Source organism: Coregonus lavaretus (genome assembly GCF_964263955.1).
Source record: "Coregonus lavaretus genome assembly, chromosome: 4".
NCBI lineage: Eukaryota > Metazoa > Chordata > Actinopteri > Salmoniformes > Salmonidae > Coregonus > Coregonus lavaretus.
In genome coordinates, this window is record NC_139991.1 from 36,093,594 (window position 1) to 36,118,481 (window position 24,888).

A 24,888-nucleotide genomic window follows, 5' to 3' on the forward strand; every position below is an offset into this window, starting at 1 on the left:
AAAAATGTTATAAATTGATTCGCATTTTAATGAGGGAAATAAGTATTTGACCCCCTCTCAATCAGAAAGATTTCTGGCTCCCATGTGTCTTTTATACAGGTAACGAGCTGAGACTAGGAGCACACTCTTAAAGGGAGTGCTCCTAATCTCAGCTTGTTACCTGTATAAAAGACACCTGTCCACAGAAGCAATCAATCAATCAGATTCCAAACTCTCCACCATGGCCAAGACCAAAGAGCTCTCCAAGGATGTCAGGGACAAGATTGTAGACCTACACAAGGCTGGAATGGGCTACCAGACCATTGCCAAGCAGCTTGGTGAGAAGGTGACAACAGTTGGTGCGATTATTTCCAAATGGAAGAAACAAAAAATATCTGTCAATCTCCCTCGGCCTGGGGCTCCATGCAAGATCTCACCTCGTGGAGTTGCAATGATCATGAGAACGGTGAGGAATCAGCCCAGAACTACACGGGAGGATCTTGTCAATGATCTCAAGGCAGCTGGGACCATAGTCACCAAGAAAACAATTGGTAACACACTACGCCGTGAAGGACTGAAATCCTGCAGTGCCCGCAAGGTCCCCCTGCTCAAAAAAGCACATTTACAGGGCCGTCTGAAGTTTGCCAATGAACATCTGAATGATTCAGAGGAGAACTGGGTGAAAGTGTTGTGGTCAGATGAGACCAAAATGGAGCTCTTTGGCATCAACTCAACTCGCCGTGTTTGGAGGAATGCTGCCATGACCCCAAGAACACCATCCCCACCGTCAAACATGGAGGTGGAAACATTATGCTTTGGGGGTGTTTTTCTGCTAAGGGGACAGGACAACTTCACCGCATCAAAGGGACGATGGATGGCGCCATGTACTGTCAAATCTTGGGTGAGAACCTCCTTCCCTCAGCCAGGGCATTGAAAATGGGTCGTGGATGGGTATTCCAGCATGACAATGACTCAAAACACACGGCCAAGGCAACTAAGGAGTGGCTCAAGAAGAGGCACATTAAGGTCCTGGAGTGGCCTAGCCAGTCTCCAGACCTTAATCCCATAGAAAATCTGTGGAGGGAGCTGAAGGTTCGAGTTGCCAAACGTCAGCCTCAAAACTTTAATGACTTGGAGAAGATCTGCAAAGAGGAGTGGGACAAAATCCCTCCTGAGATGTGTGCAAACCTGGTGGCCAACTACAAGAAACGTCTGACCTCTGTGATTGCCAACAAGGTTTTTGCCACCAAGTACTAAGTCATGTTTTGCAGAGGGGTCAAATACTTATTTCCCTCATTAAAATGCAAATCAATTTATAACATTTTTTACATGCGTTTTTCTGGATTTTTTTGATGTTATTCTGTCTCTCACTGTTCAAATAAACCTACCATTAAAATGATAGACTGATCATGTCTTTGTCAGTGGGCAAACGTACAAAATCAGCAGGGGATCAAATACTTTTTTCCCTCACTGTAAATGGAAATTTTAACAATTATTTCCAATAGTATTCTACTGGAAACTGCTGAATGAGTAAAAAAACGTGATGTGATTTATTTATTTTGATGATCTACCAGAAATCATGAAAACAGGGTTGACTTCCCAATGAATAAGGCACATATACTCTATTTAGCAATAACAAGCAAGAAACATTTCTCATCTGCTATAACAATACAGTGACTAAAAAATGGAATACTAATGGATACAACTTAGCTAGCTAGCTAGTCAGCTGACAGGCACAATTTGGCTAACAGTAGTTTCTTAGCTAGCATAAAAAAGTGCATAAAATGCTGTACAATGATGAAAATATGACTAAAACATTGACAACTTCATCAGGAAACATACGGAAACAAAGACTCTACTCACAATTATTGCATTCACACACAGTAAAGGATAAAACAGTTCGAATATTAATTTTAGAAAACTGGAGATTCTCTGCACAACCACATTTTGCAAGCTTAACTTGGGAGTTAGGCTATTTATTACTGCGAGCTTGTGCTAGCTGTGACGTCATCAGTCACTCTTAAAGGGACAGGCTGTCTTACAGGTGAATCAAATAGAAATTAATATAAAGTAGAGCTGTTGTTTCCGATAAACGAAATTGTTTGTAATTAATGTTGTTGTATTATACTGGAACTAATGACAACAAACTATAATTTAATGGGTTCTATTAAGAAAACAGGAGACAAAGGGCTGTGAGACATGGGTTTTATCCTAGACACATGAAAAGTGGGATGTGTACGGAGGGTACGGGGCAACAGAAGATGAACAGAAGAGGGGCTAATGATCTTGGAGATGGGGAAAGGGCTAAATACCGGGGGGAAAGTTTGCGGGACTCAACCCACACTAGTTGCTGGCTCCAGGTGGTGGGGTTGGCGGAGACCAGGCAGCGCAAAGTCGTCTCCAGGTCATGGTTGGCTCGCTCCAACTGGCCGTTGGACTGAGGGTGGAAACCGGAGGATAGGCTGGCTGACGACCCAATGAGTGTGCAGAACGCCTTCCAGAACCGGGACGAGAACTGAGGACCCTGGTCGTAGACCATGTCTTCTGGGAGTCCATGGTTCCGGAAGACTTGCTGCACCATGAGCTGGGCTGTCTCTTTGGCGAAGGGTAGCTTGGGGAGAGGAATGAAGTGGGCGGCTTTGGAAAACCAGTCTACAACTGTCAGAATGGCGGTGTTGCCATCAGATGGGGGAAGACCCGTGACAAAGTCAAGGGATATGTGAGACCAGGGACGTTGAGGAACAGGCAGAGGTTGGAGGAGACCAGCCGGAGCTTGTCGAGGAGTCTTGTTCTGCGCACAGATCGTGCATGTGGCGATGAACGCGGAGATGTCAGGAACCATGGTAGGCCACCAAAAGCGTTGTCGCACAAAGGCCAGGGTCGATGGGAGCCCGGGTGGCAGGTAAGCCTGGAGGAGTGGGCCCACTCCAGGACCGCGGAGCAAACAGCGTCAGGAACAAACATCCGGTTATCTGGGACCCCCCGGGGTTCGGCTGGGAATGTTGCACCTCCCGGACCTGCTTTCCCATCTGAGTGCCGTCGCCAAGCACGAGGTGGGAAGGATGGTCTCGGATTCCGGGGGTGTAGCCGCGGGGCTATAGCAGCTTGACAGCGCATCTGGCTTGACATTCTTGGATCCCGGTCAGTATGAGAGGGAGAAGTTGAACCGGGTGAAAAGCAAGGCCTACCTAGCTTGCCTGGAATTGAGATGCTTGGCGGTGCGGAGATATTCCAAGTTCTTGTTGTCTGTCCACACAATGAAAATATATTCCGCCCCTCCAGCCAGTGCTTCCACTCCTCCAACGCCATCTTCACCGTGAGAAGCTCACGATTCCCCACATCGTAATTCCTCTCTGTGGTGTTGAGGCGATGGGAGAAGAAGGCGCAGGGATGTAACTTGAGGTCCAGGGCAGAATGCTGGGACAGGACCGCCCCCACTAAAACAACCGAAGCATCGGCCTCCACCACAAACTGGTGGGACGAGTCACGATGAACCAAGATGGGAGCAGTGGTGAAACAGTGTTTGAGGTCCCGGAATGCCCGGTCAGCAGCTGAGGACCATGTGAACAGAACCTTGGGAGAGGTGAGTGCAGACAGGGGTGAAGCCAGGGTGCTGTAACCCGGATAAAGTGGTGATAAAAGTTGTCGAATCCCAGGAATTGATGCAGCTGCACTCTGGACGTAGGCTGGTGCCAATCCACCACCGCTCTCACCTTCCCGGGATCCATCTGTACACTCCCTGCAGCGAAGATGTAGCCCAGGAAGGGTATGGTGGAGCGATGGAATTCGCATTTCTCCGCTTTCACAAAAAGCTGGTTCTCCAGGAGGCGTTGGAGTACCAGTCTGACGAGGATGTCGTCGAGGTAGACGAAGAAGAACCAGTTCAACATGTTGCGGAGAACATCATTAACCAGGGCCTGGAACACATCTGGAGCATTTGTAAGGCCAAATGGCATGACCAGATACTCGTAGTGACCGCTGGCCTTGTTGAAGGCAGTCTTCCACTCGTCCCCCTCCCGTATCCGCACCAGGTGGTAGGCATTCCGTAGATCCAGCTTGGAGAACACGTTGGCCCCCTGGAGCGGCTCGAAGGCCGAGGAGATGAGTGGTAGCGGGTAGTGGTTCTTCAACGTGATGTCGTTGAGGCCACGGTAGTCGATGCACCGGCGCAGGGTTTTGTCATTCTTCTTCACAAAGAAGAACCCTGCGCCTGCGGGGGAGGCATAAGGACGGATGAACCCGGCAGCGGTGGAAGCGAAGTGGCCCGGGCCTTACTGAACACCTCCCGGAGGTCCTGGTATTCCGCGGGAATATCGGAGAGGTCCGAGGCAACTTCCGAGCCCCCAGGAAGATGCCCCGGGGCAGGCTGCGCTGACTTCAGGCAATGAGCGTGGCAGAACGGGATCCAGCCCATGATGGCACCAGTAGACCAGTCAAAAAAGGAGTTGTGTTGCTGGAGCCAAGAGAAACCCAATACCACGGGAACCTGAGGAGTTAAGGGCTTAATTAGCAGGAATTGGATCGTCTCGCTGTGGTTCCCTGATACTGATACTGATAGGTGCAGTGAAATGTGTTGTTTTACAGGGTCAGCCATAGTAGTACGGTGTCCCTGGAGCCAATTAGGGGTAAGTGCCTTGCTCAAGGGCACATTGACTGATTTTTCACCTTGTCGGCTCGGGTATTCGAACCAGCGCACTTTCGGTTACTTCTCCTTTACTCTTTTTGTCTGTCTCTTAGGGTCCTCCAGGCAAAGTGAGTGATCCAGGACTGCCTGGCGAGCCAGGGGAGAAGGTCAGTCACAAGAGTACTCACCACAGCATACTCTTATCACCCTCTTTCCTCATTCTAACACTGTAACATGGTTGTCTGTCCATTATAATCAGTCAGTCTCTCACTTCACTCTCAAATTATGTTTCTGTGATGAGTCTGTGTAAATGACAAATGACAGTTACTGTATGTAGGCAGTTATTGTTACAGCACACCCATGCACACACACGTATGCACACATGCATAAATACACACACACACACAAACACACACACACACGGGCAGGAACATATCTGTAACGTTAAGGAAACCCTGCCTTCAACATTCTGTGTGTGTGTGTGTGTCAGGGAGCACTCGGAGCCATTGGGAACATCGGAGAGCAGGGACTAATAGGACAACGGGTCAGTGTTTCTGTCATTCTCTTCTTAAAATGAATTTCACTTGATCGTTTTGTGTTTTGTTAGCCATCAAATGTGAAACTCATTCACTGCTTGTGCTCTGTGTGTAGGGAGAGCCAGGGCTTGAGGGAGAGGCCGGTGCTGCTGGTCCTGATGGAACCAAGGTAAGGCCTGAGACAGATCTCAATTAGTGTACTACTTAGAGCTCTGGTCAAAAGTAGTGGACCATTTATTGTATTTTGTATTAACTTGTATTTAATCAGGGGAGCCCAATTGAGACCATGGTCTCATTTTCAATGGTGCTCTCATTATTCTGACGTCTTTTGTGAGGTAATGGTCAGGTTGTTTATCGTCTTTTGAAACGTCCAGGCAAAAACATTTTGAACTGGTTATATCATTACATATCTGAACAGATAACAACCAAAATATTATGAAGAGGAAATACCTCTTTACCTGGTTATCTGATGACTCTGCAACCAGAAAAACTGTTTACACCCAGAAATATGACATCATTATGACTTTCCATGCCACATTTTGCCTGCTGGTGGTTTGTTTCACCAGCTCTCTTTGCAGATCATTCGGTTTTTCGTTGTATTGAGCTCCCCAGTTGAGCCCATGCTGTTCTGTTTCCTTAGGGTGAAAAGGGTGACATGGGGCAGGAGGGCGACAAAAGCGAGAAGGGTGAAACCGGAATGAAGGGAAAGGAGGGCCCACCTGGGGATCCTGGACTCACAGGCGTCACAGTGAGTGACAAACGTAACCAAACACCCCACACACTCACTCAACCAGGTTGATTATTGTTCTCAATTGCTTACCTTGCTAAATAAAAGCTTTCTATGGCTACAATATGTTAACCCGACACAGTACACCAACTGTGATATTATTTGACTGGGTCTATCTCCAGGGTTATAGTAAATATGTAGTAAATAAATACCACTAAAATTCCATGAAAAACGATAGAACGACAACCCAAATAAATAGCCTATGTATAGCAGCCTAGAAGTAGGTAGTTTATTCCCTGTTTTCTCTCTGAATGATGAAGAAGCTGCAAGTGTGCACTGCGGAGGACCATCAGAGACTTGACCACTTTGGCCAATGAGAACGTTGAAAAATAATCACCATCAGTTCCTGTCCAGCCTTATAAACAACATGAGAAGCCGCCTGTTCACAACCACAAGCTTTAAAGGCACGTCTGCAGTGGACCAGACTGCAGCGCAGTCTGATTACACACACCTGATACGTCAGGCAAACATCCTGGAGAGAGAGAGCTGGCCAAAGCCTCTCACTCCGATATTCAGGGAAGAAGACATTTGCATCCTGTGCCAACGCTTCTCCCTCCCGTGTGCCTCCACTATCAATTGCTTTAGGGACTTTGTTCACAGTAGGGGAGAACATGTGACACGCGAGCTGAGACCACTGCTTCACTGTACACATCTCCAGTTCTTGACTCTTACTAGCTCAAAAGTATTGTGGAGCTCCTGCACCTAATATAAACAGTACCGGCACCCAAAATGAGTACCAGAACCTATTTCAGTCCAGGTCAAGCACTGTTCCCTGCAGCTCGGCAGCATGTGAGAGGGGGTTTAGCCACATGAACCTTATCATCACACCAACAAGATTTAAGATCCAAATTCACTGTGTGTCTGCCTTGATGTTCATAAAACTCCATGGACCTCCTCTTGCGCAGTGGAACCCAGAACAATATGTGACCACTTGGTTACGGCGACACTGTTCTGCTGAGGAAACCCAAACCAGATTAGCCACAGCAAAGCCCAAGGAGCCTGTCCCTCTCTGGAAGTATTTAGCCTATATTGGTTGAGACGCAGGACCCATTCTAGCTTGGTATGTCAGGGTCGGCAATTTGAAATGTGAATTGGGCCAAATTGAAGGTAATAATACATTATGGTTATAGTTTATTGAGATGCATGAATACACCACATCAAAAGTTGGATTTTATGTCTGTTTTAAAACAGAGTAATGATTTATGTTCACTACTTGGTCAATTGATTTGATGTTTGTTTAATCTGTGCATGTTTAATCTATGCAAATAAATTCTATGAATTGATAGTTCACCTCTCTGTTTTATTTTATTTTGTAATAGGATATATTGTAACCATGTGTTCAAGGTAATCAAATCAAAGTTTATTTATGATACAGCGTAGTGTAAGCTACACAATACAATGAAATACCTACTCGCAACTAAAGCTCTTCTCGCAAACAGTGCAATGATATTAAGCTATTTGTATTTGTGTTTACATTAGGCTATAGCCTACAAATAGCTATATACCATGTAGTCGTAGGCCTATTAGGGCTATACTGCAAATTATTGTTGTTTGTTTCTGAACTTGCCGAATGGCAGAGCTATCCTTCATCTATCCTTCAGCACCACAAGTTGGATCAACTTTTTAAGTTGCATGATCCTGACGCTGTCCATTCAGCACCCCGAAGGGTGCTCAAATTTCTTAAAATAACACTCATCAAATAACACCCATCTGTTGCCTATGCCTAATAGTCCTACTCATCACTTATAAATGTTATTTCAAATAGAAGATCATCACGTCTCACAATGGTGCTCGTTTAGTAAAGTTAGATCAAAGCTGAATCAATGTCTCGCAAAATCACATAATGATTAATTTGCATTTTACATAACCGAACCAAATATAACAGCATAGCATAGTAGGCCTATAACGTTGCTATTACACCAAAAACACCTTATCATTTCTAATGGGATTTTAGGATGGCTAGCGGAAGCTGAATAGTATAAAATAAATAAATCTAATGCGCCAAACCTCAACAGAGCGGGCAGGATATGTGCTTTGATTGAAACAAAATACAAGTAAGGCTAATAGTTTATTAACCCCATCTGCTCTAAGCCGTTCATGAAACAGTCATTCAAGAAGATCTAAATGCATATTCCCATGAAACGGATTGAGATCAATCAAATGATTGGCATGCAGATGCAGTTTGGACATTTCACTGGTAAAACGTGAATAATTATCATACATGATTTACATTATTTTGCGCTCCCTCACCTAAAAATGTTGCCCTACACCATTGTCTATCTCTGTTACATTTTCTCATATGTTGCTATTCAGCTGAAATGTCTATTTCTCAGTCTGTCTCATATCTCCACTCCAGGGACAAGAGGGTAAATCCGGCAAGATTGGTGAAAGAGGCAAACCAGGAAGAAAGGTATTCTTATCAACCACAGATTTGATTTCACCTATTATTTTCCATTGCTAGATCAAAACATGGTCCAGAACCCTGCAATACCAATTATACCTGTATTATACCTTTATAAATGTACCTTTGTTTACAGTACATGTACATTTATATCATGTCGTTTTACTCTATAGTGTTTCATATAATATCATACCAATTATATGTGTATGTTGTAGGGAGCAAAAGGTCATATTGGTCATCTTGGGGAGACGGGACCAATCGGAAAGACGGGGCCAAAAGGGTTTGTGGGACCGAAGGGCTCGAGAGGAACCATTGGACCTGTGGTAATGTGGGCCTGTAATATTGCAGACAGTGACATCATTTTCTGGGCCTGTATTCACAAACCGTCTCAGAGGAGGACCTGCTGATCTAGGAACAGTTTTTCCTTTTAGATCAAAATTATAAAATTACATGGAAAGGGGGCACCTGATCCTTCACTCTTAGAAAGAAAGGTGCTATCTAGAACCTAAAAGGGTTCTTCAGCTGTCCCCATAGGAGAACCCTTTAAAAAAGCCATATAACAACCTACAAAAAGTATTTGATCCCCTGCTGATTTTGTACGTTTGCCCACTGACAAAGAAATGATCAGTCTATAATTTTAATGGTAGGTTTATTTGAACAGAGAGAGACAGAATAACAACAACAAAATCCAGAAAAACGCATGTCAAAAATATTATAAATTGATTTGCATTTTAATGAGGGAAATAAGTATTTGTCCCCCTCTCAATCAGAAAGATTTATGGCTCCCAGGTGTCTTTTATAGAGGTAACGAGCTGAGATTAGGAGCACACTCTTAAAGGGAGTGCTCCTAATCTCAGCTTGTTACCTGTATAAAAGACACCTGTTCACAGAAGCAATCAATCAATCAGATTCCAAACTCTCCACCATGGCCAAGACCAAAGAGCTCTCCAAGAATGTCAGGGTCAAGATTGTAGACCTACACAAGGCTGGAATGGGCTACAAGACCATCGCCAAGCAGCTTGGTGAGAAGGTGACAACAGTTGGTGCGATTATTCGCAAATGGAAGTAACACAAAAGAACTGTCAATCTCCCTCGGCCTGGGGCTCCATGCAAGATCTCACCTCATGGAGTTGCAATGATCATGAGAACGGTGAGGAATCAGCCCAGAACTACACGGGAGGATCTTGTCAATGATCTCAAGGCAGCTGGGACCATAGTCACCAAGAAAACAATTGGTAACACACTACGCTGTGAAGGACTGAAATCCTGCACCGCCCGCAAGGTCCCCCTCCTCAAGAAAGCACATATACAGGCCCGTCTGAAGTTTGCCAATGAACATCTGAATGATTCAGAGGAGAACTGGGTGTAAGTGTTGTGGTCAGATGAGACCAAAATCGAGCTCTTTGGCATCAACTCAACTCGCCTTGTTTGGAGGAGGAGGAATGCTGCCTATGACCCCAAGAACACCATCCCCACCGTCAAACATGGAGGTGGAAACATTATGCTTTGGGGGTGTTTTTCTGCTAAGGGGACAGGACAACTTCACCGCATCAAAGGGACGATGGACGGGGCCATGTACAGTCAACTTTTGGTTGAGAACCTCCTTCCCTCAGCCAGGGCATTGAAAATGGGTCGTGGATGGGTATTCCAGCATGAAACGGCCAAGGCAACAAAGGAGTGGCTCAAGAAGAAGCACATTAAGGTCCTGGAGTGTGACAAAATCCCTCGTGACATGTGTGCAAACCTGGTGGCCAACTACAAGAAATGTCTGACCTCTGTGATTGCCAACAAGGGTTTTGCCACCAAGTACTAAGTCATGTTTTGCAGAGGGGTCAAATACTTATTTCCCTCATTAAAATGCTAATCAATTTATAACATTTTTGACATGCGTTTTTCTGGATTTTTTTGTTGTTATTCAGTCTCTCACTGTTCAAATAAACCTACCATTAAAATTATAGACTGATCATGTCTTTGTCAGTGGGCAAACATACAAATTCAGCAGGGGATCAAATACTTTTTTCCCTCACTGTATGTGTTGTGATAATTGCGTTATTTGCTGTTCATTCATATGCCTTGCGACCGTGATATATAGGCCTAATGGCAGAGACAATAAGAAGACAGTGGCAGAATAAATTCAACCACACCTTTGTTTTATCACAAAACCGGATAGCAACCTTTGTCCGGTCAAGTCCAAGACGCATATTGCATGTAACAGACAGTTACATGACCTACAGCATGGTTAAGCAAGTTAATGTTTCTGACATTTTACGACCACTAAACAACTATTGATTTAGAACCACAGAGAGTTACCGCAAGTCGCAAAAACAAAACAGGAGCTGCCTTCACTATTCCATCACCATTTCAACTTCAACATTTCAACATCATCATATCACCTCTGCTTAGTCTAATACAGTGACAACTAAAAAATACCAAAAACAATTTAATCCAATCAACATAAGCTAAATATGATGTGGCTGTCCATGGTTCTGATTTCTGTTTGCGCGCGCTCGTGTAAGTAGAAAAACATGTTGACTCACCCTACTTGTAGAGAAATGCCAATGACATCCTCCTCTCTTTCATGTTGACATACAGTACATGCTTTTAGTTATAGTTTTCCTAGGCTACCTGGCTAAAATGCTTGCTCGCTAGCCTAACTTCCATTCATGGGCAACGTTAGCTAGTTAACATTAGCCTTCTACATCTAGCTACTGTACATATTAAACTTTCATCCTCTCAGGCCAGGGGCAGAACAATGTATGAATTAATGGTTGGATCAGAATGAAACACAGAGAAACGAAATATACATTGTTTTATGTTTTTTGTATCAATGTTTTTGATACATTTTTTTGGGGAGGCCTGGCTTGAATACACGCCACTGCCTTTCGGAACACTTTTTTCTAAGAGTCTATATCAGCACTCCTGCTCTGAGATGCTTTATCAATAAGGGCCATGATGTTAGAACTAGAAGGTAAAGCACAGTAAGAAGTCAAGCAGTCAGGGCAAAATCTTGAGAAACTTGCATATTGACAGTATAGTTTGCTGTATTTAGGTTTGACCTTCACTGACATCTGAAGGCTGTCACTTTAGATGGGTAATGTGGTTATTTGCAGTTTTAGCTCCAGTGTGATTATAACCAAACCCTCCCTCCCTTCCTCTCACAGGGTGCCCCAGGTAGAATGGGTAAACAGGGGGAAATAGGTCTAGCAGGTTATGAGGTAAGTCTACATATTTCTTTACCTTTATTTAATCAGGGAGTCACCATTGAGACCAGTGTCTCTTTTACAAGGGAGCCCTGCATATACTGTACAATTTCATAAAACACATAAAAAATGTAAAATGAAACAAATAAAATACAGCTTTTGACCTGTTCCTTGATCACCATATCTCTCCTGGAAGCTCTTCACTCCTGTAATGCTTTTGATCACACTGTACTAATTAGTTAAAACTGGGTTACAGTAATGTACTGAGGTAAAACTGTTCCCCCAACGCGCTTCACTCCTAATGCTTTTAATCACACCACTTAGGGACAGTATGAAATTTAGGGGAGGGTTGTCTAACAATTTTTCTTTGCTTTGGGGAGGATTGTGTGTTTTTTCCCTGGTTTACATTCGCCTTTTTGCAGGCTTTACCCTAGAATTCCATCGTAGACAAATTTCCTCATCTGCTTGCATGAGCCTCCCCTATATTAAAGAGTTTTGATATTGCCCTTATGCACTATGCTTTTCCGCGCACTAACTATACTACAGGTCAATATAGTCTACCAATCTGTCTATCCTGCCCTCTATCCACCACTCATAGTAGCAACAGTGGTAGGTGGATCATTTGTCCAGATCGGGAGTAGGCTAACTATAGTGAACAAAAATATAAACGCAACATGCAACAATTTCAAAGATTTTACTGAGTTACAGTTCATATAAGGAAATCAGTCAATTGAAATAAATTAATTAGGCCCTAATCTATGGATTTCACATGACTGGTCACAGATACCTTTTAAAAAAAGGTAGAGGTATGGATCAGAAAACCAGTCAGTATCTGGTCTGACAACTTTTTGCCTCATGCAGCGTGACACATCTCATTTGCATAGAGTTGATCAGGATGTTGATTGTGGCCTGTGGAATGTTGTCCCACTCTTCTTCAATGGCTGTGCGAAGTTGCTGGATATTGGCGGGAACTGGAACACGCTGTCGTACACGTTGATCCAGCGCATCCCAAAGATGCTCAATGGGTGACATGGCTGGTGAGTATGCAGGCCATGGACGAACTGGGACATTTTCAGCTTCCAGGAATTGTGTACAGATCCTTGCGACATGGGGCCGTGCATTATCATGCTGAAACATGAGGTGATGGCGGTGGATGAATGGCACGACAATGGGCCTCAGGATCTCATCACGGTATCTCTGTGCATTCAAATTGCCATCGATAAAATGCAATTGTGTTCATTGTCCGTAGCTTATGCCTGCCCATACTATAACCCCACCGCCACCATGGGGCACTCTGTTCACAATGTTGACATCAGCAAACTATTCGCCCACACAACGCCATACACGTGGTCTGCGGTTGTGAGGCCAGTTGGACATACTGCCAAATTCTCTAAAACGATGTTGGAGGCGGCTTATGGTAGAATAATTTACATTCAATTCTCTGGCAAGAGCTCTGGTGGACATTCCTGCAGTCTGTGGATGAATTATCTTGGCAAAGGAGAAATGCTCACAAACAGGGATGTAAACAAATTTGTGCATAACATTTCTGGTATATTTTATTTCAGCCCATGAAAAATGGGTCCTTTACATGTTGCGTTTATATTTTTGTTCAGTATAGAACCATCCGATGAGCGCAATCTTACGAGAACTTGAAAACAACATGTATTTTGTTTTGCCCATATTACGCATGAGTTTTAAATCAGTAAGGGCTTCCTGCACAACTGCAAAATCGGACTGTAGCCTTGTCACAGTCATGTCAGCAGTCAGGGAATTACATTTACCATTTTCAACAGATTAACCAATAGCATTTATATAAAAAGTGAAATGAACAGGTCCTAGTATCGACCCCTGCGGAACTACTTCAAGAAATTATGACTTAACCTCATCAATCACGATGGCCTGAGTTCTGTCACTAAAATAATCATAATACCTAAGGACTATAATTGGTTTCAACTGGCTTAATACCAGTTAGAACAGGGTTCTCCAACTCTCGTTTTCGAGTGTGCAGGTTTTTAATCCAGACCATCACTTAGGTATCTAATTCAATGCATCATGATCCTCCGGATGAATCATGAATAGCTGAATCAGGTGTGGTGCTGAAATAAAAGCCTACACACCCAGTAGCTCTCCAGACTGGAGTTGACCCCAGAATTAGAAAATGGTCAATTTTAGTAAACAAACCTCTGATGTGTGACAAGGAAACAAGTTAAGAAACAGTAAAACATGTTTTGCTTCAAAGTGGATGTAACTGTGCCATCACAGAAATATTTCAGAAATGTATTTCATTATATGGCGTTTGGCGTCACCCTGCGAGAGAGTTCATTACATAAACTGTGTACTTTGCTGCAGAAAGGCATTTTGAAAAAGTAACTTTTGTATGCCCAGAACTCTATGTGCTATTTCTTTACTGTTGTTGACATTCAAATAGACACAGATAAACAACCTGTGCACTGCAATTGACTTTTAAAGGTTATGTCAGCGAATGTGATCTCCACGAACATCAGTGAAATTGTCTTTAAAAGTCTATCACTGATTAAATCTGTATATCACAGAATTAACCCCTTTCCTCCGTCCCTGTCTGTCTGTGTAGGGTCATCAGGGACCCCAAGGCCCTATTGGGCGTCCAGGACCAAATGGTGAAAAGGTACACAATTCCCCTCACATTATGTCTAACTCAGAAACTAGACTGCAAGCATCACGTAAGGCTAATGTTGCTTTGCCAACGTAATTTTGGGGGTGCTACAGCAGAAGCATATCACAGGCATAGAGTGCCATCAGACAGTATTCACACCACTTAACATTTTCCACATTTTGTTGTGTTACAGCCAGAATTTAAAATGGATAAAATTGAGATTTTGCATCACTGGCCTACACACAATACCCCATAATGTCAAAGTGGAATTATGTTTTTTGAAATGTTTACTAATTAATTAAAAATTAAAAGCAGAATTGCTTTTAGTCAATAAGTATTCAACCCCTTTGTTATGACAAGCCTAAATAAGTTCAGGAGTAAGTTGCTTAATAAGTCACATAATAAGTTGCATGGACTCACTCTGTATGCAATAATAGTGTCTAACATGATTTTGGAATTACTACCTCATCTCTGTACTCAACACATACAATTATCTGTAAGGTCCCTCAGTTGAGCAGTGAATTTCAAACACAGATTCAACCACAAAGACCAGCGAGGTTTTCCAATGCCTCACTGTCACGGGGGTCTATGTCGTCCAAGTATGACCAAGGCGCAGCGTGTCCAAGAAACATGACTTTATTGTAGAATAAACGACAAAACAAAACAAGAACCGTAACGTCCTCAGTACACCGACTGAACTTGGAACAAAAACCCACAATTCCCACAGGAAAACAATCAGAATAAATATGGCTCCCAATCAGAGATAACGAGCCGACAGCTGACACTCGTTACCTCCGATTGGGAGTCATCGACCAAACCTAGAAATGCAGCCAACAGAAAGGCAAACCTAGAAACAAAACCAAAACCCAACAAAACAAAATACACCCTGGCTCAAATACAAAAGTCCCAGAGCCAGAGTGTCACAGTACCCCCCCCTAAAGGTGCGCACTCCGGGCGCACCAGCATACAGTCTAGGGGAGGGTCTGGGTGGGCGTCTGTCCACGGTGGCGGTTCTGGCCCTGGTCGTGGTCCCCACCCCACCTTAGTCACTATCCGCCTCCGTAGCCTCCTCCACATGACCACCCCCCAACTAAACTCCACTGGATTAAGGGGCGGCACCGGACTAAAGGGCAGCACCGGACTAAGGGGCAGCACCAGGATAAGGGGCAGCACCGGGCTAAGGGACAGCACCGGACTCAATGGCGGATCCTGGCTGGCTGGCTCTGGCGGATCCTGGCTGGACGGCTCTGGCGGATCCTGGCTGGACGGCTCTGGCGGATCCTGGCTGGACGGCTCATGGCTGGCTGAAGGATCTGGCTGCTCATGGCTGGCCGACGGATCTGGCTGCTCATGGCTGGCTGACGGATCTGGCTGCTCATGGCTGGCCGACGGATCTGGCTGCTCATGGCTGGCCAACGGATCTGGCTGCTCATGGCTGGCTGAAGGATCTGGCTGCTCATGGCTGGCTGACGGATCTGGCTGCTCATGGCTGGCCGACGGATCTGGCTGCTCATGGCTGGCTGACGGATCTGGCTGCTCATGGCTGGCTGACGGATCTGGCTGCTCATGGCTGGCTGACGGATCTGGCTGCTCATGGCTGGCTGACGGATCTGGCTGCTCATGGCTGGCTGACGGATCTGGCTGCTCATGGCTGGCGGAAGGCTCTGGCTGATCCTGTCTGGCGGAAGGCTCTGGCTGATCCTGTCTGGCGGAAGGCTCTGGCTGATCCTGTCTGGCGGAAGGCTCTAGCGGCTCCGGTCTGGCGGACGGCTCTGAAGGCTCATGGCAGACGGGCGGCTTTGCAGGCTCAGTCCAGACGGGCAGTTCAGGCCCCGTTGGGCAGACGGCAGACTCTGGCCGTCTGAGGCGCACCGTAGGCCTGGTGCGTGGTGCCGGAACTGGAGGTACCGGGCTGAGGACACGCATCTCAGGGCTAGTGCGGGGAGAAGCAACAGGGTATGCTGGACCCTGGGAACGCACATAAAGCCTAGTGCGGAGAGAAGCAACAGGGCATGCTGGACCCTGGGGACGCACATAAGGCCTAGTGCGGAGAGCCGGAACAGGGCATGCTGGACCCTGAGGACGCACATAAGGCCTAGTGCGGAGAGCAGCAACAGGACGCACAGGACTCGGGGAACACACAGGAGGCTTGGTGCGTGGTGTAGGCACTGGTGGTACTGGGCTGGAGCGGGGAGGTGGCGCCGGAAATACCGGACCGTGCAGGCTTACTGGCCCCCTTGAGCACTGAGCCTGCCCAACCTTACCCGGGTTGATGCTCCCCGTCGCCCGACCAGTACGGGGAGGTGGAATAACCCGCACCGGCCTATGTGGGCGAACCGGGAACACCATGCGTAAGGCTGGTGCCATGTACGCCGGCCCGAGAAGACGCACTGGTAGCCGGATGCGTTGGGCCGGCTTCATGACATCTGGCTCAACGCTCACTCTAACCCGGCCGATACGTGGAGCTGGACTGTACCGAACCGGGCTATGCCTGCGTACAGGAGACACCATGCGCTCTACTGCGTAACACGGTGTCTGCCCGTACTCTCGCTCTCCACGGTAAGTCCAGGGAGTAGGCGCAGGTCTCCTACCTGACTTCGCCACACTCCCTTTTAGCCCCCCCCCAAGAAATTTTTGGGTAGTACCCACGGGCTTCCAGCCTTGACTCCGTGCTGCCTCCTCATACCGCCTCCTCTCGGCTTTAGCTGCCTCCAGCTCTTCACGAGGGTGGCGATATTCTCCCGGTTGTGCCCAAGGACCCTTTCCATCCAGTATCTCCTCCCATGTCCATGAATCCTTGATAGGCGTCCATAAATCCTGTTGCCGCTTGACACGCTGCTTGGTCCTTTTATGGTGGGTTTTTCTGTCACGCGGGTCTATGTCGTCCAAGTATGACCAAGGCGCAGCGTGTCCAAGAAACATGACTTTATTGTAGAATAAACGACAAAATAAAACAAGAACCGTAACGTCCTCAGTACACCGACTGAACTTGGAACAAAAACCCACAATTCCCACAGGAAAACAATCAGAATAAATATGGCTCCCAATCAGAGATAACGAGCCGACAGCTGACACTCGTTACCTCCGATTGGGAGTCATCGACCAAACCTAGAAATGCAGCCAACAGAAAGGCAAACCTAGAAACAAAACCAAAACCCAACAAAACAAAATACACCCTGGCTCAAATACAAAAGTCCCAGAGCCAGAGTGTCACACTCACAATGAAGGGCACCTATTGGTAGATGAAAAAAAAAGCAGACATTCAATATCCCTTTGAGCATTGTGAAGTTATTCATTTCACTTTGGATGGTGTATCAATACACCCAGTCACTATAAAGATACACGCGTCTTTCCTAACTCAGTTGATGGAGAGGAAGGAAACCGCTCAAGAATTTCACCATGAGGCCAATGGTGACTTTAAAACAGTTACAGAGTTTATTGGCTGTGATAGGAGAAAACTGAGGATGGATCTACAACACTAAAGTAAAACTGCAAAAAAATGTGCAAAGAAATGAACTTTATGTCCTGAATACAAAACATTATGTTTGTGGCAAATCCAACTGTGATGAGGTGGTTTCGAAGGAGTCAGACGCAGGAGGGTAAATCACAGAATAACAGGATTTTTTCCGAAACACAGAGTTACGCAGTAATGCGTCAAAACAATACAAGGCACAAGGTGGAAATATCCCAGCGATACAAAATACACGGAGCTCCACCGAGCTTCTCTATCCTCCACAATAAACAATCACACACAAAGACAAGGGGGCAGAGGGAACACTTATACAGGTACTGATGAGGGGATATGAACCAGGTGTGTGTAATAAACAAGACAAAACAAATGGAATTATGAGATGAGGAGTGGCAGTGGCTAGAAGGCCGGTGACGACGAACGCCGAAGCCTGCCCGAACAAGGAGAGGAGGCAGCTTCGGAGGAAGTCGTGACAGTACCCCCCCCCCCCCCCACCTTGACGTGCAGCTCCAGCAGCTCGCCAACACCGGCTTCGGGGACGGCCAGGAGGACGCGGAGCAGGGCGAGCCGGATGGTGACAGTGGAAATACCACAATAGGGACGGATCGAGGATATTCCTCACCGGAACCCAGCACCGCAGAGGGGGGGAAAGAACCTCCCGCACCTCAGACTCCTGGGGCGGACCAGCCACCACCGGCCTGAGGAGAGACACATGGAACGAGAGGTTAATACGGTAATCTGGAGGGAGTAATAACCTATAAGTAACCTCGTTTATCCTCCTCAGGACTTTGAACGGCCCCACAAACCATGGGCTCAGCTTCCGGCAGGGCAGGCGAAGGGGCAGATTCCAGGGTCGAGAGCCAGACCTGATCACCAGGTACCAAGACCGGGGCCTCACTGCGGTGGCGGTCAGCGTTGGCCTTCTGGACAGCGTTCCACGTCTCCTCTGCGTGCCGAAACCAGTCATCCACCGCAGGAGCTTTGATCTGGCTCTGATTCCATGGTGCAAGAACCGGCTGATAACCTAAAACACATTGAAATGGCGATAGGTTAGTGGAGGAGTGGCGGAGAGTTCTGGGCATATTCTGCCCATGGCAAGAACACTGACCACTCTTCCAGCCGGTCCTGGCAGTAGGACCGCAGGAACCTACCCACATCCTGATTCACCCGTTCCACCTGCCCATTGCTCTCAGGGTGAAACCCAGAGGTCAGGTTAACCGAGCCCAAAGACGTTCCATGAACACCTTACAGACCCTGGATGGAAACTGGGGACCCAAGTCAGACACTATGTTCTCTGGCACCCCGTAGTGCCGGAAGACGTGAGTAAACAGGGCCTCCACAGTCTGCAGGGCCGTGGGGAGACCAGGCAGAGGAAGGAGGTGGCAGGTTTTTGAAAAGCGGTCCACAACAACCAGGATGGTGGTGTTACCCTGAGAGAGGGAAGATCAGTGAGAAAGTCAATACACAGGTGGGACCATGGCCGTTGTGGAACTGGTAAGTGCTGTAACTTACCCGCTGGGAGGTGCCTAGGTGCCTTACTCTGGGCGCACATCATGCAGGAGGAGACATACACCCTCACGTCCTTAGCCAAGGTAGGCGACCAGTACTTTCCGGATAGGCTGCGCACTGTATGGCCGATACCTAGGTGACCAGAGGAGGGAGACGTGTGTGCCCAATGGATCAGACAGTCACGGACAAGAGACGGCACAAACTGCAGCCCAGCTGGGCGCTGAGGTGGAGATGGCTCTGTGCGTAACGCCCGCTCTATGTCCGCGTCCATCGCCCACACTACCAGCGCCACAATGCAGGAGGCCGGGAGTATGGGGGTATTGTCTATGGGCCTCTCCTCTGGGTCGTACAGCCGTTACAGTGCGTCTGCCTTCACGTTCTTCGTACCCGGAATGTAAAATAGTGTAAAATCAAACTGGGTGAAGAATAGGGCCCACCTGGCCTGGCGAGGGTTGAGCCTCCTCGCTGCCCGGATGTACTCCTCTGTAGCTCAATTGGTAGAGCATGGCGCTTGTAACGCCAGGGTAATGGGTTCGATACCCGGGACCACCCATACGTAAAAATGTATGCGCACATGACTGTAAGTCGCTTTGGATAAAAGTGTCTGCTAAATGGCATATTATTATATTTCATTTTAGCAGACGCCCTTATCCAGAGCGACTTACAGTTAGTGAGTGCATACATTATTTATACTGTCCCCCTGTGGGAATCGAAGGTTACGGTGGCCCGTCCAGACGAGGAAAGGGTGTTTCGCCTCCTCTAGACAGTGCCTCCACACGGTCAGGGCTCGGACAACAGCCAACAAACAGCCAACAGCTCCCGATCACCAACGTCTTAGTTCTGCAACACCGGGCTGAGCTTCTTGGAGAAGAAGGCACAGGGGCGGAGCTAGTGTGATGTGCCCGAGCATTGAGATAGGACAGCGCCTATCCCTACCTCGGACGCATCCACCTCCACTACGAACGGTAGTGATGGATCGGGATGGGCCAGTACCGGGGTTGAGGTGAACAGAACCCTCAGGTTACTGAAGGTCCTGTCAGCCTCAGCAGACCAGCGGAGCCGGGAAGGTCCACCCTTCAACAGAGATGTGATAGGAGCTGCGACCTTGCCAAAGCCCCAGATAAACCTCCAATAGTAGTTGGCAAAGCCAATAAAGCGCTGCACCTCCTTTACCGTGGTTGGAGTCGGCCAAATACGCACGGCTGAAATGCGATCTCCCTCCATCTCCACACCTGAGGTGGTAATGCGTTATCCGAGGAAGGAGACGGACTGTTGGAAAAACAGACACTTTTCTGCCTTGGCGTAAAGGTCATGTTCCAACAGTTGGCCCAGCACTTTGCGAACCAGGGACACATGCTCGGCGCGCGTAGCGGAATACACCAGAATGTCATCGATGTAGACCACTACACCGCGACCAAGCATGTCCAGAAACACCTGGTTCACAAAGGACTGGAAGACGGATGGAGCATTCATCAAACCGTACGGCATCACCAGGAGGTGTTCGTAATGCCCCGTGGTTGTGCTGAATGCTGTCTTCCACTCGTCCCCCTCTCGGACACGCACCAGGTTGTACTCACTCCGGAGATCAGATTTTGTGAAGAAGCGCGCCCCATGCATTGACTCGATTACCTATGGAATGAGGGGTAGAGGATAACTATAACGTATTGTCCCCTTGTTCAGTGCTCGGTAATCAATGCAAGGGCGCAGACCTCCGTCTTTCTTTTTCACAAAAAAGAAACTCGAGGAGGCGGAGGAAATGGAGGGACGTATGCACCCCTGGCGCAGGGACTCTGAGACGTATGTCTCCATCGCCTCCGTTTCAGTCTGCGACAGGGGATACACATGACTCCTGGGAGGCACAGCGTCTACCCAGAGGTTTATCGCACAATCCCCCGCCCGATGAGGTGGTAAAAAGCGTGCGCCAAATCGAGGTATTCGGGGGGAATGCGCACTGTGGAGGTAGTGTCTGGACTTTCCACCATGGTTGCACCAACGGAAACAGCTAGACACCTACCCTGACACTCTCGCGACCACCCTGTGAGAACCCTCTGCGGCCGTGAAAAGGTGGGGTTGTGTAGTGCTAACATTTTCCATTTACATTTACATTTTAGTCATTTAGCCGACGCTCTTATCCAGAGCGACTTACAGTTAGTGAGTGCATACATTTTCATACTAACCAAGGAAGACCCAACACAACAGGGAAATCAGGAGACTCAAAAATAGAAAAGGTGACTTGTTCTCTATTGTTCTTGTGCGTAACCATACTGATTGGTGCTGTAACTTCCCTAATGAACCCGGACCCTAATATTCGACTGTCAGGTGCTCTGATGGGGAGTGGAATGGATAGGGGAACCAATGTAATAGCTGCGCCTGAATCGACCAGTGCCTTACACTGGGGATCTACCATGTAATCAGGGAAGTGGAGGTGTAGGGTACAGTGCGCAGCAGAGGGCTCTGAACGAGTGTGGGTGTTCGATACCTGGGGGGGTGACGCGAGAGTGCCCTGCCTGCTGCCTCCAGACCCCAAAGAACGCTGACGACAGCGTGCAGTAGAATGTCCTCTCGTGCCACAAGAGTGACACTGGCACTGTCGTCCTCCACTCTCCCGGATCGCCGCACCACCCAGCTCCATTAACTCGTGATGCGGGTTGGGGGGGGTGGGTGAAATGGGCAGGCCCCTTCCAGGACGTCCTCTAGAAGCCAGCAGGTTGTCGAACCGGATGGCCATGTCCACCAGTTGATTGAAAGACAACGTGGTGTCCCGGCAGGCTAGCTCCCTTCGGACGTCCTCTCGCAGGTGGCACCGGAAATGGTCGATGAGGGCCCGCTCGTTCCACCTGGACCCAGCCGCTAGAGTATGAAACTCCTGGGCAAAGTCCTGCGTGGTCCTCGTCCCCTGCCTCAGGTGGACCTACCGCTCGCCCACCTCTCTACCTTCGGGCGGGTGATCGAAGACGGCCTGGAAGAGGCGAGCGAACTCCCCGTAGTTGTCCAACGTGGCTCCTCCTTCACTCCAGACCGTGTTGGCCCACTCCAGGGCTGTCCCCGAGAGGCAGGAGACGAGGGCGGACACCATCTCCCGCTCCGATGGAGCCAGGCTGATGGTCGAGAAGTATAGATCCAGGAGGAATCCCTGGCAGTGGGCAGCTGTCCCGTCAAACTCCCTTGGTCGGGATATATGAATCATCTGGGTGCTGGGGTGTGGGTGGCTGGATCCGGTCGCTCAGCTGGTCCCGAAATATTGGGTCCTCTCCTCTCCAGGCGTTGGACGACCTGGAGAACCCGATCCATCACTTCTCCCAAGCTGGCTAGCATTGTCGAATGCTCCCAGACCTGTGCCATGACTCCAGACATGTGCTCCTCTCCTGCTGGGTGTGTGATTCTGTGAATAGGTGAAGGAGTCAGGCGCAGGAGGGTAAATCACAGAATAACAGGATTTATTCCGAAACCCAGAGTTACGCAGTAATGCGTCAAAACACTCCAGTGCGCAAAACAGGCGCACTGGAAAATACAAGGCACACAGGGAAATATCCCAGCGATACAAAATACACGGAGCTCCACCGAGCTTCTCTATCCTCCACAATAAACAATCACACACAAAGACAAGGGGGCAGAGGGAACACTTATACAGGTACTGATGAGGGGATATGAACCAGGTGTGTGTAATAAACAAGACAAAACAAATGGAATGATGAGATGAGGAGCGGTAGCGGCAAGAAGGCCGGTGACGACGAACGCCGAAACCTGCCCGAACATGTTGAGGAGGCAGCTTCGGAGGAAGTTGTGACACCAACACAACACATCACTGAGTACCACTCTTCATATTTTCAAGCATGATGGTTGCATCATGTTATGGGTATGCTTTTAGGATGAAAATAAACATAATAGAGCTAAGCACAGGCAAAATCCTAGAGGAAACCGTGTTCAGTCTGCTTTCCAATGACACTGGGAGACATATTCACCTTTCAGCAGGATAATAACCTAAAACACAAGGCCAAATCTACACTGGAGTTGCTTACCAAGACGACATTAATAATAATAAGCCATTTAGCAGATGCTTTTATCCACAGCGACTTACAGTCATGTGCGCATATATTTTTACGTATGGGTGGTCCTGGGGATCGAACCCACTACCCTGGCGTTACAAGCGCCATGCTCTACCAATTGAGCTACAGAGGACATTGCATGTTCCTGAGTGGCCTAGTTACAGTTGTGACTTAAATCGGCTTGAAAATCTATGTCAAGACTTAAAAATGGCTGTCTAGCAATGATCAACAAACCAACTTGACAGAGCTTGAAGAATTGTATTAACCAGAAAGCAGGGGTGGTCAGTGCCGTTTAAGATGAGGGAGGACGATATGTTTTTCATGAGCATGGCCTTATTTCTATTACAGCATATTGGATGACTCTCATTCATATTCCATTCACCCAGTTCACTGTAACAGCGATAGGTTTAGGCTACTACATGATACTCACATTTTCCCTATACCCATCATGAGGTTGCTAAAACCTAGCCTATGAATGAAAGTTTACAACGTAGGTGCACACAGGTCGAGAGACAAATTTGTGGTGACAGACAGTGACATTCAAAACCACCTTGCACACTCTTGCCAGCATCTAGCTGATATAGGGTGTAATCATTAGCACAACAAATCAGCTGTATGTGACCATGCGAAAAATAGGTTCCAAGCCAAACCTCTACAAACAGCCTACATCGTTGTCACCATATTAGCTAAAGTAACGTCATCGTCAGCATAGCTAATAGAACTAACGCGTTAGTAAACCCGCTACAATCATGCAGTAACGTTTGTGTACAGTCAGTAAGCAGTTACACCGGCCCGGTGGCAATAAATTAGTAATACTTAAAGCTTACCTTGACTTGGAAGAGTTCCAGTGTTGTGTTGGAAAGTCATAGCAGCTAGCTAACATAGCATCCCTCTGTTTGAGCAGGGTGTTTCAGTAGGCTAAACTAGCTAGCTGCATTTGCTAGCTAAGTAAGTGAAACTGAAAGTGAAAGAAAATGATGAAATCTCTCTCTCGCTCTATTTCTCTCTTGCGTCTCCTTCATTTTGGAAGAAATTAATTTGTTCAAATATTGTCTTGAGGAGCCTCCACTGCCAGAAAGACTTACAGCTGTAATTGCTGCCAAAGGTGATTATAAAGTATTACATTTTAGTCATTTAGCAGACGCTCTTATCCAGAGCGACTTACAGGAGCAATTAGGGTTAAGTGCCTTGCTCAAGGGCACATCGACAGATTTTTCACCTAGTCGGCTCAGGGATTAGAACCAGCGACCTTTCGGTTACTGGCACAACACTCTTAACCACTAAGCTACCTGCCGTATTGACTTAGGGGTGTGAATACTTATAGTACCAGTCAAAAGTTTGGACACACTTACTCATTCATGGTTTTTCTTTATTTTTACTATTTTCTACATTGTCTACAAGCTGTCATCAAGGCAAAGGGTGGCTACTTTGAAGAATCTCAAATATAAAATATATTTTGATTTGTTTAACACTTTTTTGGTTACTACATTATTCCAAATGTGTTATTTCATAGTTTTGATGTCTTCACTATTATTCTACAATGTAGAAAATAGTAAAATAGTATTTCATCTTCAATACCTTTCAATACATTTGCAAATATTTCTAAAAACATGTTTTCACTTTGTCATTATGGAGTAATCTATGTAATACATTTTGAATTCAGGCTGTAACAACAGAATATGGAATAAGTCAAGGGGTATGAATA

General features: G+C 47.0%; 1 protein-coding gene across 1 annotated transcript in view; it reads left to right on the forward strand.

The window, feature by feature from the left end:
• The window catches only part of col27a1a (collagen, type XXVII, alpha 1a), a gene marked incomplete at both ends in the record, with an annotated part of 366,083 nt that overhangs the window by 250,981 nt on the left and 90,214 nt on the right, over positions 1–24,888 (forward strand). The window contains 8 exons of the mRNA XM_084160593.1: positions 4,717–4,770; positions 5,094–5,147; positions 5,255–5,308; positions 5,780–5,887; positions 8,283–8,336; positions 8,543–8,650; positions 11,489–11,542; positions 14,118–14,171. Of these exons, the coding sequence (XP_084016719.1) occupies positions 4,717–4,770; positions 5,094–5,147; positions 5,255–5,308; positions 5,780–5,887; positions 8,283–8,336; positions 8,543–8,650; positions 11,489–11,542; positions 14,118–14,171 (540 nt within the window). The remainder of the gene's footprint in view (positions 1–4,716; positions 4,771–5,093; positions 5,148–5,254; positions 5,309–5,779; positions 5,888–8,282; positions 8,337–8,542; positions 8,651–11,488; positions 11,543–14,117; positions 14,172–24,888) is intronic.